The sequence below is a fragment of the Emydura macquarii genome, unplaced genomic scaffold, assembly GCF_026122565.2.
Source record: "Emydura macquarii macquarii isolate MOO-44397 ecotype Brisbane River unplaced genomic scaffold, CSIRO-AGI_Emac_v2 contig_1253, whole genome shotgun sequence".
Classification (NCBI taxonomy): Eukaryota; Metazoa; Chordata; order Testudines; family Chelidae; genus Emydura; species Emydura macquarii.
Window position 1 is genome coordinate 70,609,341 of NW_027131390.1, and position 18,816 is coordinate 70,628,156.

The 18,816-nt window shown below is 37.5% G+C and overlaps 1 protein-coding gene across 50 annotated transcripts in view; it reads left to right on the forward strand.

Moving 5' to 3' along the window:
• TTN (titin) overlaps positions 1-18,816 on the forward strand; it is a 465,728-nt gene that overhangs the window by 253,576 nt on the left and 193,336 nt on the right. For all 50 annotated transcript variants that reach the window (XM_067549108.1, XM_067549128.1, XM_067549138.1 and 47 more), the window contains 27 exons: positions 30-308; positions 441-719; positions 824-1,102; positions 1,216-1,503; positions 1,645-1,932; positions 4,103-4,384; positions 4,677-4,955; positions 5,067-5,348; positions 5,462-5,740; positions 6,314-6,601; positions 6,767-7,045; positions 7,135-7,413; positions 7,504-7,782; positions 8,415-8,702; positions 8,863-9,150; positions 9,735-10,025; positions 12,426-12,704; positions 12,813-13,100; positions 13,282-13,560; positions 13,685-13,963; positions 14,070-14,348; positions 14,466-14,753; positions 14,892-15,179; positions 17,107-17,388; positions 17,680-17,958; positions 18,070-18,351; positions 18,465-18,743. In XM_067549108.1, coding sequence (XP_067405209.1) covers positions 30-308; positions 441-719; positions 824-1,102; positions 1,216-1,503; positions 1,645-1,932; positions 4,103-4,384; positions 4,677-4,955; positions 5,067-5,348; positions 5,462-5,740; positions 6,314-6,601; positions 6,767-7,045; positions 7,135-7,413; positions 7,504-7,782; positions 8,415-8,702; positions 8,863-9,150; positions 9,735-10,025; positions 12,426-12,704; positions 12,813-13,100; positions 13,282-13,560; positions 13,685-13,963; positions 14,070-14,348; positions 14,466-14,753; positions 14,892-15,179; positions 17,107-17,388; positions 17,680-17,958; positions 18,070-18,351; positions 18,465-18,743 — 7,629 coding nt within the window. The remainder of the gene's footprint in view (positions 1-29; positions 309-440; positions 720-823; positions 1,103-1,215; positions 1,504-1,644; positions 1,933-4,102; positions 4,385-4,676; positions 4,956-5,066; positions 5,349-5,461; positions 5,741-6,313; positions 6,602-6,766; positions 7,046-7,134; positions 7,414-7,503; positions 7,783-8,414; positions 8,703-8,862; positions 9,151-9,734; positions 10,026-12,425; positions 12,705-12,812; positions 13,101-13,281; positions 13,561-13,684; positions 13,964-14,069; positions 14,349-14,465; positions 14,754-14,891; positions 15,180-17,106; positions 17,389-17,679; positions 17,959-18,069; positions 18,352-18,464; positions 18,744-18,816) is intronic.

The window sequence follows — 18,816 nt, forward strand, 5'->3', positions numbered from 1 at the left end:
TGTGTCTTAACTTTTTTATATAAATCTAGAACCACCCTCATTTGCAAAGACACCTGATCCTGTGGAAGTTCTACCTGGCATGAGTGTAACATTCACAAGTCTCATAAAAGGAACCGCGCCATTCAAAGTTAACTGGTTTAGAGGCATCAGGGAACTTGTGTCAGATAGCACATGCAACATCTCTTTGGAGGATACAGTTGCAGAACTGGAATTGTATGAAGTAGAACCACTTCACAGTGGAGATTACACCTGCCGAGTCACTAATGATGCTGGCAGTGCATCTTGTACCACTCATCTTTTTGTAAAAGGTTTGTCTTGATTGCTGTTATTACAAATATTATTTATTAATATATGTGCGTGCGTGTGCACACACACATTCATGAATATCTTCCTATTTTCCCCCCTATTTTGACTTTTTGCCTTCCTATTTGTTGCTATAGAGCCAGCAACATTTGTGAAGAAAATAAGTGATTTCAGTGTAGAGCAAGGGAAATCTATACTTCTGGAAAGCTCATACAAAGGAACTCCTCCTATTTCAATAACATGGAAGAAGAATGGCTTACATATAACACAGTCTCCAAGATGTAGTATAACAACTACCGAAAAATCAGGCATACTGGAAATTCTTAACAGTACAAGAGATGATGAAGGGGAATACATTTGCGAGGCTGCAAATGATGCTGGAGCGGATATTTGCCGAGGCCTAATATCAGTCCTAGGTTTGTTACTATCTTAGATTCCTTGACCACTCTTTTATTAATAATAGTCATTATGAGATTTGTTCTCTCTTCTGTGGTGCTGATTGCAATAATTTGTGCTTTAGAACCACCTTATTTCGTTACACACTTGGAACGCATAGAGGTGACAGTTGGGGAGTCCGCATCTTTACAGTGCCAAATTGCTGGGACGCCGGAAATCAAAGTCTCGTGGTACAAAGAAGATACAAAATTAAGATCGACTCCTGCATATAAAATGTACTTAAAAAATAATGTGGCCACGTTAGTTTTCAGCCAGGTGGAGAGCAGTGACCTTGGAGAATACGTCTGCAAAGCAGAAAACAGTGTTGGCTTTGCTTCTTCCAGCGCTCTGCTCACTGTTAAAGGTGATGGTTTCATTTAATATATTCAGGAATAACTCTTATAGTACTTGGCTTATCATAAATGCAATTGTCTCCAAGTTGGCAGGATGCCTTATTTCCTACTTATTTTCTTGCAGAACGTAAGTTTCCACCTACATTTGCAAGAAAACTAAAAGACATTCAGGAGACCGCTGGTTCCCCGGTTACATTTGATTGTCGCATAAATGGCTCCGAACCTATTGAGGTGTCATGGCAAAAAGATGGGGTGTTATTACATGATGATGATAATATGCAAACAACATTCTTAAATAACGTAGCAACTCTTCAGATCTTGCAGACAAACATGGCTCACTGTGGCCAATACTCTTGCTCAGCTCACAATGCTCTTGGGACTGCTTCTTCCAGCGCCACACTCCTTCTCACAGGTTGGTGGATGCTAAATCCTTTCCCAGCCTTTTGTTTTAAACAAAAAGAAGATACTTTGTTGTTATGTAATGCTAAATGAACTAATTCCATGGTGACGAAGAAGCAGCTGTGAGTGTTATGTTGTCCCTTTCCATTTTTAGAGCATCTGAAACCTCCTGTCTTTGATGTGAAACCTTTACCTATTGAGGTAGCTCTTGGAGCAAGCGGTTCCTTTAAATGTCATGTCACCGGATCAGCACCATTAAAAGTCACTTGGGCAAAAGATAACAGAGATATCCGCCCTGGGGGCAACTACAAGATCACCCTGGTAGAAAACACAGCCAGCTTGACAGTTCTAAAAGTAGGCAAAGGAGACTCTGGCCTATACACTTGTTATGCGAGCAACAATGCTGGAAAGGATTCTTGCGCAGCTCAGCTAAGTGTAAAAGGTATTTAAGAATGCAATGCTTTATCATCTTCTTGCCCTGCTTTTTATCTTGTTAAAGAAACAAAACAATGCAGGCATTATGAGCTTTCTCTATCTTTTAAATGGGGCAAAACTGAAAGCTCTCAATCGACTTAAAGTGAGACCCTTTATATACGCAGTCTGGTGAGGTAAGTGCAACACTAGCTGCAATTTGCAGTAGTTTTCAATTTGATGGTTATTTTAGGATTGAATCAGATTACATCTTAACTGCTGAGTGAAATCCTTTTATCTTCCTAAAGGCAAATTCTCCTCTCACATACCAAGTCTTGGAATATGAACATTTGAGCAGCTAACAGCAGCCTGGAGGACAAATGCTATTTTTCCCACCAGCATTCTGCTCTCCTTTATAATATATGGATTCTTCAATCTTTACATGTCTCTAAATTTATTATCAGACTAAGCTATGCTGGAGTAAATTATACATTAGGGATTTTCACCAGTGCAATTTCCTTAAGGTTGGGAGGACCTTTGGGTTTATAACAGCTTTTCTGGATGTTTAATTCCCATTGATCCTCAGACAGGATGAGTGTAGGCCTCTTCAATGTGTTTTTCTTCAAAAGTACTTCTGGATAATTCTAACCAGTGCTTATTTCTATTCAGGTGCCAAATTTACATCTGGAAGGCACTTCAGTGAATGTACAACTTTTTTCAGATGGAATAACCTGAAACTCCTCTGTGATCATATGTAAAAGCACACAGTGACATTATCCTGATATGTAATATTCAAAAAATAAATTACAGTCCTACCAAAAAAATATTAATCTTATCTTGCAAATATAGGCCCCATATCAGCCAGAGCTCGATTTAATGCCTAAATTTAAATATGCGCTTCAATGGAACAACTCATATTCTTAACCTTTGGCAGAGAGTAATTACCTTGTTGACTCAGAGAATTAACATTTGTAGTGTTCTTCTTCAAGTGTTGAACTCTGCAGAGAAAACGCATTGTATATTTCCATTAGCTGAGACAGCTACCATGAACAGAAACATTACCACTTTCTAAATTGTGCAATATAATCTAGTTAAATACAAATATATTGTTGAAATATATTTATATCAATAGACAGGTCTTTGATATACATGCTGAATTTCTTACATAATGTATCTATGGTATCGGTGTTAATAGGATATAAAGGTCTTGGTCAGTGCCATTTAGTGCAAATTCCTTTCTTAATATACGTTGGCTAAAACTGTTTTGAACATGATGTTTCTATTACACATTTGTTTTATTACCCACATAATGCTAAACATTGTTACTTTGCTGGTCTTTATCACGTGCAGTGAAGATTTTACTTAAAATCAGTTCTGGACTAAAACAACAGAAAGAGACCTATAGCAGACAAGTAAAATAAATGTAGAAGTTTAAACAGAGGCTTTATACATAATGAATGTACTTTTGTAGAAAGGTAGACCAGGAAACAGACTTTAGCCACATACATATAAGCTAGGGGACTAGGCGACACGGCATACACATACACACCAGGTGTTTATACTAAATGGTACAGCAGAAACTGAGATAGAATTCTCTTCCATACATATAATATGGACAGAATTCAATATAAATTTCTGTCATGGCCAAGGTAAAAATCAGCTGAAAATCTGGTATTGAACTTCCCAAAAGCAGACGTCAGCTGTAATTTCAGCATTCTAAAACAGTGTCACCCATAGTAAGAGTTGAATATTTCAGTAAAACATGTCAACATATTTCTAGTTTTGTGTGCAGTAGCTATTTGAAAATCTGGTTATATTATATACAACCTATTGAATTGTAGCAGAGGGAATTTCTTACATGTAAATGCTCTTGTAAATTACATATATGGCAATTTAGAAAACAATAATCTGTGTGCAAAATAAATATGTCCTAATGTTTCCAAGGAACTGAGAAAATCATTTTAGGTATAATACAGACCATTGGCAAAGCTATACAAAGAAACTCACCTGCTTTTGTTTGCTGTGTATGCTCTGTGCTCTTTTTTATCGCACGCTACTGTAAATTCACATTCTGTAGACTGTTGTACTCTTCCCCTGCCCAGCAAAAAAAGTGTACACTTTTGTTTGGATATTTCATCATTTTAATGAATCAGTGCAGTTTAGTGTAACATCTTGTTTACTCTTGTATTTTGGTTTTATAGAACCACCGAGGTTTATTAAGAAGCTAGACACCTCTAGAGTTCTGAAACAGCATGATTCCACTAGATATGAATGCAAAATAGGTGGCTCTCCAGAAATCAAAGTCTCTTGGTACAAAGATGAAACTGAAATCCATGACAGTGAAAAATACAGAATGTCCTTCGTTGATTCCGTGGCAGTCATTGAAATGCACAATCTCAGTCTAGAAGACAGTGGAGACTACACTTGTGAAGCTTGCAATGCAGCGGGTAGTGCAAACACAAGTACCTCATTGAAAGTGAAAGGTCAGAACCCCACTCTTCCCTTTTTTTTTTTTTGACAGTTCCTTCTTTTAATCTGCTGTGAAAGATTAATACAACTCTTTCATCAGATAGGCAAGTACTGCATTCTGAGAATGCAAGGGGGTATGTATTTTATCAGTGTTCAGTGGCATGGGAGCCATCTCTTATTTTGATTTATGTCTTTACTCTTTCATGTCAGTCCAACATAGTGATAGAATTTAATATTTAAATATTCCTGTTTCTCTGTTATGTCCCAAACTGAACTAACAGAAACCCAAACTTCTTTTTTTCATAGCACCACCTGTTTTCAGCAAGAAACCCCATCCAGTTGAGACTTTGAAAGGTTTAGATGTTCATCTTGAGTGTGAGCTTCAGGGCACTCCTCCATTCCAAATTTCATGGTATAAGGACAAAAGAGAGATTAGAAGTAGCAAGAAGTACAAAATCATTTCTGAGAACTACCTCACTAGTATTCACATTCTCAGTGTGGGTGCCGCGGACGTTGGCGAATATCACTGTAAGGCCGTAAATGATGTGGGAAGTGACACTTGCATTTGCTCTATAACGCTAAAAGGTTTGTATAATTATTTACACATCAGTTACATTCCTACCATCCTGTCTTTCTCATCCATCTCCTTGTGCACTCCCTTTGCTGTTTTAATATCATGTATCTTCTCTTCACCAGCACCACCAATTTTTGTGAAGAAGCTCAATGATTTCACTGCTGTAGTTGGGGAGCCAGTTGAGCTGCAGGCCACAGTAGAAGGTGCCCAGCCCATTTCTGTTGTGTGGCTGAAAGACAAAGGGGAAATCATTAGAGAAAGTGAAAATCTTTGGATTTCCTATTCAGAAAACATTGCAACTCTAAAGATTGGAAATGCGGAACCAGCCAATGCTGGAAAATACATCTGTCAGATCAAAAATGACGCTGGAGTTCAGGAGTGCTTTGCCACTCTGTCAGTTCTAGGTTGGTAACGAGGAAACAAAGCAATATAAAATGATATTTTAACATCACTTAATAAACTGATTACTTCTGCTGTTCTGTCATCAAATATGGCTGTGATTTGCATCTCATTTCAGAACCTGCAGTCATTGTAGAGAAACCAGGCCCAATGAAAGTCACATCTGGAGACTCATGTACTCTAGAATGTACAGTGGATGGCACACCAGAGCTTACTGCTAGGTGGTTTAAGGATGGGAATGAGCTGTCTACTGATCACAAATACAAAATTAGCTTCTTCAACAAAGTGTCTGGGCTTAAGATTCTCAATGCAGAAGTAGAAGACAGTGGGGAGTATACTTTTGAGGTGAAAAACAGTGTTGGTCAAAGCAGTTGCACAGCTTCAGTGCGTGTTTCAGGTTAGTTGATTAATTTGTGAATTATCTTTGATTCTGTGGTTTCTTTAAAAGGCGTTATGCAACATGCTGCTTCCTTCATTGCCATATCAAGCTGCTGCCACTGTGGGAAGACTCACTGGTCATGTGATCTTAGGAGCCCTCTTTGGGCCATCTGGCGCTATGGAGATCACAGTATGTAGGAGTAGTTTGATGCCTACATCACATTTGTTTTCACTCCCCATGAGACTTGATGCAGTTGAGAATATTGCTAGGATTCAATCTCATCAACTGAGTCTGCATGTTCCTTCAGCCAGATGGTGCAATGTTGTTCTTTTCCCTATGAGAAAGTATTGAAAAATAAAAGGAGAAAGTTGACACTCACAAAGGGTGAGTGATCATTTTAGAGAATATTCTCCAACCCGCTCTTATCTTCTCTCAATGCCTCAGGGTAGGCTAGACTGTAGCCGCCTTAGGATTCCTCCAGCGAAGGTAGATGTGCCAAAGGAAATTATGCTGATTCTGCTAGATGTCTGGGAGCCATCTCCCTTTTAAGTTATTGTTGTAATATTTATACCTTTGTTTTACCCTACATAGATCGCATTATACCTCCGTCTTTCACAAGAAAACTGAAAGAAGCCAATGGTCTGTTGGGTTCCTTTGTTGTCCTGGAGTGCAAAGTGTATGGGTCACCACCTATTTCTGTTTCCTGGTTCCATGACGGAAATGAGATCAGTAGCAGAGACAAGTATCTGACAACCCTTACAGACAATAGTTGCTCTTTGAAAGTGAACGCACTAGAGGAATCCGATATGGGAAATTATTCATGTACAGCTACTAATGTAGCTGGATCTGATGAATGCAGTGCATATTTGACAGTTAGAGGTTAGTACCCAAATGAAGCAGAGGTTCGAGATACAAAATACTTCCTTTGCAGGGTGTTTTTGGCTCTGTTATATGATTCTAACCACCGGTATTTTGCATGTGAATATTTTATTCTTCATCATAGTGCAAAAGTGCTTATTGCACATTTGTGTTGTGTGCCTTTAGAACCTCCTTCTTTCGTGAGGAAACCTGATTCAATGCAAGTTCTATCTGGTGCGAATATAACTTTTACCAGTGTCATACAAGGCACCCCACCATTGGATGTTAAATGGTTTCAAGGTAGCGTTGAGCTAGTACCGGGACATAGATGCAACATCTCCTTGGAAAATTCGGTTGCAGAACTGGAGCTGTTTGATGTACAGCCACTCCAAAGTGGAGATTACACCTGCCTCGTCACTAATGAGGCTGGCAAAGTTTCTTGCACAGCACAGCTTTTTGTAAAAGGTTTGTCCGGCTTGAAATTACATACATTTCTTTTTAAAAAGTCTCTTGGTGTGTACCTTTAACTTTTATCTTCATATTGTTCACAATAGAACCAGCCAAATTTGTGAAAAAACTGAATAATCTCAGTGTAGAGAAAGGAAAACCATTAATTCTGGAATGCACGTACACTGGTACTCCTCCGATAGCAGTCTTGTGGAAGAAAAATGGATTTGAAGTGGCTCATTCTGAAAAATGCAGCATCACCACCACAGAAACGTCAGCCATATTGGAAGTTCCCAGTAGCAAAACAGAAGATCAGGGACAGTACACTTGCCATATTGAGAATGATTCTGGACAAGATCTTTGTCACGCCGCCATCTCAGTATTAGGTGTGTCCTCATTCCACAAGGAACCTTTTTATACTAATCATCATTGTGATGTTTAATTATTGGTACTAATGGTGTTTGTTTGTTCTTTAGAACCACCTTATTTTGTTACACACTTGGAACCTGTTCAGGTGACAGTTGGGGATTCTGCATCGTTACAATGCCAAGTTGCTGGCACACCAGATATTATTGTATCATGGTACAAAGGAGATACAAAACTAAGAGCAACTCCAACTTCTAAAATGCACTATAAAAACAACGTTGCTACTTTGGTTTTCGGCCAGGTGGTTAGCGGTGATAGTGGGGAGTATATCTGCAAAGCAGAAAACAGTGTTGGAGAGACTTCTTCATCAGCTTTGCTTTCTGTTCAAGGTGAATATTTTTTTTTTTTAGTTTAAAAGTTTAAGAAAAAATTATCATTTTTAGGGAACACTCTGTCTTTAGCTGACCAGTTAGAAACCACTCCTGTCTGGAATCTTCTCAACATTCATTACCTTCCACTAGTTAAGGGACTGGCTCAAAAGCCATTCCCAATGCCAGTTCTTAATTAACCCAGCACTTTCTCTAAGGTATACAGGCTTCTGACCCTTCTCCTGGTATTTAGGACATCTCCCCAATTATTCTTCCAGCTCTTACTAATCTAAAGAATGTAAGACCAATAATCAAACATCAGGGCTAAATTCTGCCCTCTTTTACAACGTTTCAACCACATTTACATCTACCTCATCTTCTTTGTATACCTGGGCAGAGCCCTCTCTTCAAACCAATTACCAAACTAAGTGTTCTAACAAATAATCTCCTTCATCCTTTGTGGGCTTCTTCCTGTTTTATCTTAGGCAAATTTGTTGAAAACAAAGATTGGGTCTTCCGGTATCTTCTTGTAAATCCGCCCAATCTATATCACAATACAGTGTCTTTTTAGGCAACACTTACTGGGAAATTTACCAAGAGCTGCATAACTTCCCAAAGTCTTCATTGTGCAATACTTCTTTTCTTCTTTGCAGAGCGTAAATTTCCTCCTTCATTTACACGAACATTGAGAGATATTCAAGAAACTGTTGGCTTACCAGTTACATTTGACTGTGGAATAACTGGCTCAGAACCTATTGAAATATCCTGGTCGAAAGACGGCGTACACATCACAGATGGCTACAATGTGCAAACTTCCTTCTTAAATAACGTAGCAACTCTTCAGATTTTACAGACTGACAAAAGCCTTGCTGGGCAATATACTTGTACAGCTACCAATGCTATTGGAACTGCTTTTTCAAGTGCCACGCTCGTTCTTACAGGTTGGTTCGTTATTAAATAATTTCCCTTAAATGTCACCAGATCATTTTTCATTTCCCTGTCAATTTAAAATAATAACTGGAGCATTTATTTAACTATTTGCTTTAAACTACCTGAGGTTTTCAAATCTATACATGCTTTTCTGTTTGTTTCACTGTTTAGAAGGGAAGAATCCTCCACTGTTTGACATCCCAATTGCACCTGTGGATACTATTTCTGGGGAAAGTGCTGACTTTGAATGCCACATTTCTGGAACACAACCTATTAAGGTCACTTGGGCAAAAAATAACCAAGAGATATGGACTGGAGGAAAATACCAAATCAGTTATGTAGAAAACATTGCCCATTTGACAATTCTGAATGCTGACAGTGCAGACTCTGGAACGTATACATGCCATGCTATTAACGAAGTTGGAAAGGACACTTGCACAGCTCAGCTTAACATTAAAGGTATTGGCTGATTCATGAGTATGGTATGCACACTGAATTCCTTTATATCAAAAAGAAATAAGTCTTTTTGTTGCTAGATAAATTCTATCCCATTTTTTCAATATATGGATTAGGTAATGTGTATTGAAAGTATTTATCTAGAGAGATCCAAAGATCTTTGAAGGAAAGTGTGGGGCGAATTGAGTAGTGGCGATAATGTTTTTTTCAATCTTCTTTTCTGTGCATCTTTACAGACTTTGTCATCCTAAAGGTTTATAAAAAACATTTTATAAAAAAATCTGGTTTGAATCTTGTTGCTTATACGTAAAGTCTTGATTTGTTTAAAAGGGGCATTTTTCTTAAAGGCAGCACATATGATTTCTTTAATTAATTTTTAACTACTAAAATGCCGCATCCATTTACATAGTGTCATGTTTTGCTATTCCAAGGGTGGTTTCTCTGCGTTCTTCCTGCAAAAAGCAGCCATGTTTAAATGTGTGAAAAGATATATTTTTAAAAAACATATAGTCTATAAAGTCTTCTACTGAAATACTTGTTTTTAAAATTTATTTTCAAAATTTAAGGAGTATGTTCATTTCTTTCAGAACGAAAAATTCCACCTAGTTTTACAAAGAAACTGTCTGAAACAGTAGAAGAAATAGAAGGGAACACCCTTAAACTTGAGGGCCGTGTTTCTGGTTCTCAGCCTCTGACCGTTGCTTGGTATAAAAACAATCAAGAAATCCATCAGAGTCCAAATTGTGAAATATTGTTCGAAAACAACGCCTTACTTCTGCATATTAAGAGTGCGGGGCAGGCTGATTCTGGCTTATATACCTGCAAAGTGTCCAATGAAGCAGGAAGTGCATTGTGTACTTCTTCCGTTGTCATTAAAGGTTAGTTAATTTCATGTTTTGCCTCTCTTTGGTGTTATTTGATTTATCAGCATGTTGGCTGTCAATACACCTTCCAGAGCTAATCAAATAATTCTCACGAAAAGTTTTATCTTTATGCCATATATAATTGTCTTCAAACAATATTAAAGTCAGAAAAGTGTACACAACAAGATGATGTCACCAATTCCTGCCTTAGATAAACAGGTACAATTCTCATGAATTTCAGTATGAGTTCTGTATCTCAGGATAGAATGGAGCACCATATGTCTATTTCCTTAGACTTAGAATACAGTACTAATAATATACAAAATAGTGACTGATTTCCTGCAGATTTCTACATTTCCTTTATAAAATGGTATTACATAAACCTTGCTGCTATTAATACATATTTGTAACATATAATAACACAATGCTGTGCATGTTATGAAAGGCTAGAGCTCTACAATAGCCATACATTTTCCTGTCAATTACAAAATTTCTAGACCACACCTGTAATATTTGTTTACAAAAGTGTGGCAGATTTTTCCAGAACACTGTCAGCATTTTTTAAAAATAGCTGAAACTATTTAGCTACTAATGCAAGAGTCAGAGCATCTATTTTATTTTATTTCGTTACTTTTTGCATATTATCCTTTGGGATCTATTCTTGCTTATCTTGTATACGTTATTCCGATTAACCACGTGTCTTGGACATCCATACTCTTAATATGCATTCCTAGCATTTTACAGAATGTATTTTGTTAATTATTTATCTAGCTCTTGGCATGCCTAATGTAAATGCATTGTCAACTCCATTGCATGTCTTTCTCTTTCTTTAGCACTTGTTTTTCTCTTCTCTTTTGCCTCCTATAATATAATGTGTGACATATGTTAAAGTAACAGTAAAGACTAGTTTACTCATAAAAAACGAGCCTATGCTGAAACTTCATTTGAATCTTCACTGAGGTTTTGCAGGGAGCTGCATACAATAAGCAAAGTAAAATCTGCAGGGGATGGTTTATTTCAGCCTTTAGATACACCCATGGTACTCTCATTGAAACTAACTGGATTGTTCATGCATTTCTTAGGGCATAATTGAGACAGAAACATCCTGCAGATGCAGAAATATATTTTAGTGTATCTGACACCCTGACCTGGTTTTCAAAGGCACTGAGCACCCTCATCTCTCAGTGATTTCATTTGGAGTTGTGAGTGCTCATTTCTTCTAAACAGCAGGCTCCACAGGATTAACCTTCTTTCCCTGACATATAGGACAAACAAACTGTGGGGGTAGCTAAGTGGCTGATCTCCAGTTGGGGCCAACAAAGAGATATTGGCCAGTTGGGGCCAACAAATGAAGCCATTTTGCCTCACAGTATTTGCAAATGGAGATTTTTCCCACTCACCTGCCCATGCATAGGATCAGGATGGATTGAATCCCTGTGCTCCACATTATTTTATCTTTTAAATTATGGCTATGGTATGCCCTTCTTGACCCAAGACTTGCATTTAACATACTGCAGAGATTTAAAGCATGCAATTCTTGTTTCTTTTTACCTACATTAAGGTAAATAAATTTACTCTTTTGCCTTTTCCACCCATCGCATTGCCTCTGTCCCTCATTCTTGCTGTTGTGGGCAAACAGGAGTTGAACCACTAAACCAATAAATCCTTTTCATTTTGTGGGTTAAAGTCAGACTAAATGTTGCTTTAAGATTTTTTATTATGATGATTGATGATGTAAACAGTTACATTTGGTGTGAGCTATGAAGTAAGGTTGTAAAAAAGAGAAGAGGCTGAATCTTTAGTGATACAAAATGTGATGTCCCATAATATCCATCAAATCTCAGCTCATTTTCTTTTCATGTAATTGCAGTTTTGCTGTGCAAGATGTGCAGCTTTTCTTTTATTGTTTGAAGAATAAGAACAAATCCATCTAAATTTGCATAGTGTGCTGTGGTAGCATGAGGTTTAGCGGTAATTGGTTTTGCAGCATATTGCATATTAGGTCTTTTAAAAGTTGCTTAAACAACTTTTGTGGAATAGCAGTTGTGCTTTAGTTTTAAATCTCTTTAAGAAGGAGTGCAAATATAACTAGTGCATTGAGAAAAGCTGGCATATATGTAGATCTCTTCATGAATGCTGTGAAAAAGTACTTTCTTTGTACCAGTTTTATTTTCCAAAACTGTGTACAAATACTATTCCGGGAAACCAGATTATATATATCAGCATACATTGCTCATCATTGTTTGCTTGTAGATATAACTTTCTTTTAACAGTTAAGAATGTATTTATTTCTTGTCTTTTTCTCTTATATTCATAACACACTTCTTTCTTCATTATTTACTAAAATGTTTTCCTATTCTGTTCTCTTGGCTTTACAATTAGATTTTACTGATTAGATGGTTTTTCTTCTTTCAGAACCAGCAGTAATTTTAGAAAAGCCAGAACCAATGTCAGTTACGGCTGGGGATTCTTTTACATTAGAGTGCACAGTGGGTGGAACACCAGAACTTATTACGAAATGGTCTAAGGATGGAAGACAACTAAAGAGTGACCGCAAATATCAAATCACTTTTTTAAACAAAGTTGCTACGCTGAAAATTTTTTCTGCGGAAGTGGGAGACAGGGGACTGTATACATTTGAAGTGCAAAACGAAGTTGGTGAAAGTAGCTGCACATCCTCAGTTGATGTTTCAGGTTAGCTGGTTACTAGCTTTCTTGTCATTTAGTACATTCCTTTGTTTAAATAGATCTTTCCCTTTTTAATTAAAAAAAAATTTTGTTTTGTTGCCTTTTCGTATGCAGATCGCATTGTCCCTCCTTTTTTCACAAGAAAGTTAAAGGAAACATATGGCATACTGGGTTCCTCAGTGCTTCTGGAGTGCAAAGTTTCTGGATCACCACCCATTTCAGTTGCCTGGTTCCAAGATGGAAATGAGATTGTTAGTGGAGACAAATATGAAGTCTCATTGTCAGATAACGTCTGTGGTTTGAAACTGAATGCACTGGACTCATCAGATACCGGACCTTACACCTGTGCTGCCACAAATGCAGCTGGATCTGATGAATGCAGTGCCTTTTTGATTGTACAAGGTCAGTAAAAGATGGCCAGTCTACCTTAGACAAAATGCTTCCTCCATTTACTGTTATTTCTTCCTTGTCAATTTTCATGGTGTCTATGAATTTTTAATCACACTCTGATTTGGTTTTCATCTTCAAAAGTAACTATCATATTAATTTATTTATGTGTCTTAACTTTTTTATATAAATCTAGAACCACCCTCATTTGCAAAGACACCAGATCCCATGAAAGTCCTACCTGGGATGAGTGTAACATTCACAAGTCTCATAAAAGGAACTGCGCCATTCAAAGTTAACTGGTTTAGAGGCATCAAGGAACTTGTGTCAGATAGCACATGCAACATCTCTTTGGAGGATACAGTTGCAGAACTGGAATTGTATGAAGTAGAACCACTTCACAGTGGAGATTACACCTGCCGAGTCACTAATGATGCTGGCAGTGCATCTTGTACCACTCATCTTTTTGTAAAAGGTTTGTCTCGATTGCTGTTTTTACAATTATTATTTATTAATATATGTGCGTGCACACACATTCATGAATATCTTCCTATTTTCTCCCCTATTTTGACTTTTTGCCTTCCTATTTGTTGCTATAGAACCAGCAACATTTGTGAAGAAAATAAATGATTTCAGTGTAGAGAAAGGAAAATCCATCCATTTGGGAAGCACATACAAAGGAACTCCTCCTATTACAGTAACATGGAAGAAGAATGGCTTACATATAACACAGTCTCCAAGATGCAGTATAACAACTACTGAAAAATTGGGCATACTGGAAATTCTTAACAGTACAAGAGATGATGAAGGGGAATACACTTGCGAGATTGCAAATGATGCTGGAGCAGATATTTGCCAAGGCCTAATATCAGTCCTAGGTTTGTTACTATCTCAGATTCCTTAACCACTCTTTTATTAATAATAGTCATTATATGAGATTTGTTCTCTTTTTTGTGGTGCTGATTGCAATCATTTTGTCTTCAGAACCACCTTATTTCGTTACACACTTGGAACGCATAGAGGTGACTGTTGGGAAGTCCATATCTTTAGAGTGCCAAATTGCTGGGACACCAGAAATCAAAGTCTCGTGGTACAAAGAAGATACAAAACTAAGATCGAGTCCTACTTGTAAAATGTACTTTAAAAATAATGTGGCCACGTTAGTTTTCAGCCAGGTGGAGAGCAGTGACCTTGGAGAATACGTCTGCAAAGCAGAAAACAGTGTTGGCTTTGCTTCTTCCACAGCTCTGCTCACTGCTAAAGGTGATGCTTTCAAACAATTCAAGAATGACTTTTTATAGAAATAGGTTAATCATAAATGCAATTGCCAATTGTCTCCAAGTTGGCAGAATGCCTCATTTCCTCCTTATTTTCTTGCAGACCGTAAGTTTCCACCTGCATTTGCAAGAAAACTGAAAGACATTCAGGAGATCGTTGGTTCCCCGGTTACATTTGATTGTCGCATAAATGGCTCCGAACCTATTGAGGTGTCATGGAAAAAAGATGGGGTTTTATTACATGATGATGATAACATGCAAACAACATTCTTAAATAACATAGCAACTCTTAAGATCTTGCAGACAAACATGGCTCACTGTGGTCAGTACTCTTGCTCAGCTCACAATGCTCTTGGGACTGCTTCTTCCAGCGCCACACTCCTTCTCACAGGTTGGTGGATGCTAAATCCTTTCCCAGCCTGTTTTAAACAAACGGAAGATGCTTTGTTGTTATGTAATGCTAAATGAACTAATTCCATGGTGACGAAGAAGCAGCTGTGAGTGTTATGTTGTCCCTTTCCATTTTTAGAGCATCTGAAACCTCCTGTCTTTGATGTGAAACCTTTACCTATTGAGGTGGCTCTTGGAGCAAGCGGTTCCTTTAAATGTCATGTCACCGGATCAGCACCATTAAAAGTCACTTGGGCAAAAGATAACAGAGATATCCGCCCTGGGGGCAACTACAAGATCACCCTGGTAGAAAACACAGCCAGCTTGACAGTTCTAAAAGTAGGCAAAGGAGATTCTGGCCTATACACTTGTTATGCGAGCAACAATGCTGGAAAGGATTCTTGCACAGCTCAGCTAAGTGTAAAAGGTATTTAAGAATGCAATGCTTTGTCGTCATCTTGCGAAGCATTTTACTTTGTTAAAAAAACAAAACAAGGCAGGCATTATGAGCTTCCTCTATCTTTTAAATGGGACAAAACTGAAAGCGCTCAATCGACTTAAAATGAGACCCTTCCTTTACCCAGTCTGCTGTATTAGATGAAGCACTCACTAGAATTTTGATAGCAGTAATTTTCATCTTGATGGTTATTTTAGGATTGAATCATATTGCAGCTTGATTGCTTACATGATTGCTGATAATCCTTTTATCTTTTTAAAGGCAACTTCTGCTCTCACACACCAAATCTCTTAGAATATTAACATTTGAGCAGATGACAGCAGTCTGGGGGACAAATAGTGTTTTTCCATCAGTGCTCTGCTATTATGTATAGTATGTGAATTCTTCAAGCTACATGTCTCTTAATTTATGATTGGACTAGGCTACACCAGTACATTAAAAATTTTCACCAGTGATATTTCCTTAATGTGGGCAAAGCCTTTGGGTTTATAACAGGGGTTGCAAATATAGGCCCAAATTCAGCCAGGGGTTCTAGAAAATGCCTACATTTAAACATACGCCTTCAATGAAACAACTGTCATTCTTGACCTTTGGCAGAGCTTATTTACTTTGTTGATGCTGGACCTTAATATTTATAGTGTTCTTCTTTTACGTACAGTGTTAAACACTCTGAAGAAAAAACACATTATTTATTTCCATTGACTGAGACAGCTACCATGAATAGAAAGCATTACTACCCTATACATTTTTCAATAAAAACTGGTTAAATACATGTATTGTTGAATGTATTTATATCAATAGATAGCTCTTTGATATATATGGTGAATTTCATACATAATGTATCAATGGTATCAGCATTAATAGGATATAAAGATCTTGGTCAGTTGCTATTTTGTGCAAATATCTTTCTTATTATATGTTGGCTAAGCTGTTTGAACATACTGTTTCTATTACAAATTTTTTTTTATCACATAGTGCTAATCGTTATTCTGCTGGTCTTTGTCATGTGCAGTGAAGATATTGCTTAATAATCAGTTCTGGACTAAAATGACAGAAAGAGACCTATAGCAGACAAGTAAAATAAAATAAATGAAGAAGCTTAAACATAGGCTTTATAAATAATGGCAGTACTTTTGTTCAAAAGATAGACCAGGAAATAGACTTTAGCCACATACATATAAGCTAGGGGACTAGGCGACACGGCATACACATACACACCAGGTGTTTATACTAAATGGCATAGCAGAAACTGAGATAGAATTCTCTTCCATACATATAATATGGACAGAATTTAATATAAATTTCTGTCATGGCCAAGGTCTCAAATCAGCTGGAATCTAGTATGGAACTTCCCAAGAGCAGACTTCAGCTATAAATTTGGCATTTTAAGGCATTGTCAGCAATAGTAAGAGTTGAATATTTCAGTGAAAGACGTCAACATGTTTCTAGTTTTGTGTGCAGTAGCTATTTGAAAATCTGGTTATATAATATATTCCTAATAAATTGTAGTGGAGGGTAATTCCTACATCTAAATGCTCTTATAAATAACATAAATGGCTGTATAGTAAACAATAATCTTTGTGCAAAATAAATACATCCTAATCTTTTCAAGGAACTCTGAAAGTTATACTATGTATAATACAGACCACTGGCAAAGATGTACAAAGAAACTCCCCTGCTTTTGTTTGTTGTGTATGCTCAGTGCTCATTTTTGTTATGCTACCACCATGTACATCACTGGATAGTGTAAATTCAAATACTGTAGACAGTGGTACTATTCCCCCGCCCTGCAAAAAGATGTATGGGTTCAGTTAGATATATCATTGATTTCATCATTTTAATGAATCAGTGCAGTTTAATGTAACATCTTGTTTACTCTTGTCCTTTGGTCTTATAGAACCACCGAGGTTTATTAAGAAGCTAGACTCGTCTAGAGTTCTGAAACAGCATGATTCCACTAGATATGAATGCAAAATAGGCGGCTCTCCAGAAATCAAAGTCTCTTGGTACAAAAATGAAACTGAAATCCAGGACAGTGAAAAATACAGAATGTCCTTCGTTGATTCTGTAGCAGTCATTGAAATGCACAATCTCAGTGTGGAAGATAGCGGAGACTACACTTGTGAAGCTCGCAATGCAGCGGGTAGTGCAAACACAAGTACCTCATTGAAAGTGAAAGGTCAGAACTCTCACTTTTCACTTATTTTCTTTGTTTTTGATGGTTCCTTCTTTTAATGTGCTGAGGAAGATTAATAAATATCTATTCAAGTAGTTGAGTACTGCCTTCTGGGAAAACAAGGTACGTATCTTTTCAGCATTCTATGGCATGGGAGCCATCTCTTATTTGTGATTCATGTCTTTACTCTTCAATGTCAGTCCACCATAGTGATAGAATTTAATATTTAAATGTTGTTTTCTCTGCTATGTCCCAAACTCAAGTAACAGAAACCCAAACTTCTTCTTTTCATAGCACCACCTGTTTTCAGCAAGAAACCCCATCCAGTTGAGACTTTGAAAGATTTAGATGTTCATCTTCAGTGTGAACTTCAGGGCACTCCTCCATTTAAAATTTCATGGTATAAGGACAAAAGAGAGATTAGAAGTAGCAAGAAGTACAAAATCATGTCTGAGAACAACCTCGCTAGTATTCACATTCTTAATGTGGGTGCCACGGATGTTGGTGAATATCACTGTAAGGCCACAAATGATGTGGGAAGTGACACTTGCATTTGCTCTATAACGCTAAAAGGTTTGTATAATTATTTACACATCAGTTACCTTCCTACCATCTTGTCCTTCTTGTCATTCTCCCTGTGCATTCCCCTTGCCGTTTTAATATGTCGTATCTTCTGTTCACCAGCACCACCAATTTTTGTGAAGAAGCTCAATGATTTCACTGCTGTAGTTGGGGAGCCAGTTGAGCTGCAGGCCACAGTAGAAGGTGCCCAGCCCATTTCTGTTGTGTGGCTGAAAGACAAAGGGGATATCGTTAGAGAAAGTAAAAATCTTTGGATTTCCTATTCAGAAAACGTTGCAACACTAAAGATTGGAAATGCGGAACCAGCCAATGCTGGAAAATACATCTGTCAGATCAAAAATGACGCTGGAGTTCAGGAGTGCTTTGCCACCTTGTCAGTTCTAGGTTGGTAACAAGGAAACAAAGCAATATATAATGATATTTTAACATCACTTAATAAACTGATTACTTCTGCTGTCCTGTCATCAAATATGGCTGTGATTTGCATCTCATTTCAGAACCTGCAGTCATTGTAGAGAAACCAGGCCCAATGAAAGTCACATCTGGAGACTCATGTACTCTAGAATGTACAGTGGACGGCACGCCGGAGCTTACTGCTAGGTGGTTTAAGGATGGGAATGAGCTGTCTACTGATCACAAATACAAAATTAGCTTCTTCAACAAAGTGTCTGTGCTTAAGATCCTCAATGCAAGAGTAGAAGACAGTGGGGAGTATACTTTTGAGGTGAAAAACAGAGTCGGTAAAACCAGCTGCACAGCTTCAGTGCGTGTTTCAGGTTAGTTGATTAACTAGTGAATTATCTTTGATTCTACGGGTTCTTTAAAAGGCCTTGCACAACATGCTGCTTC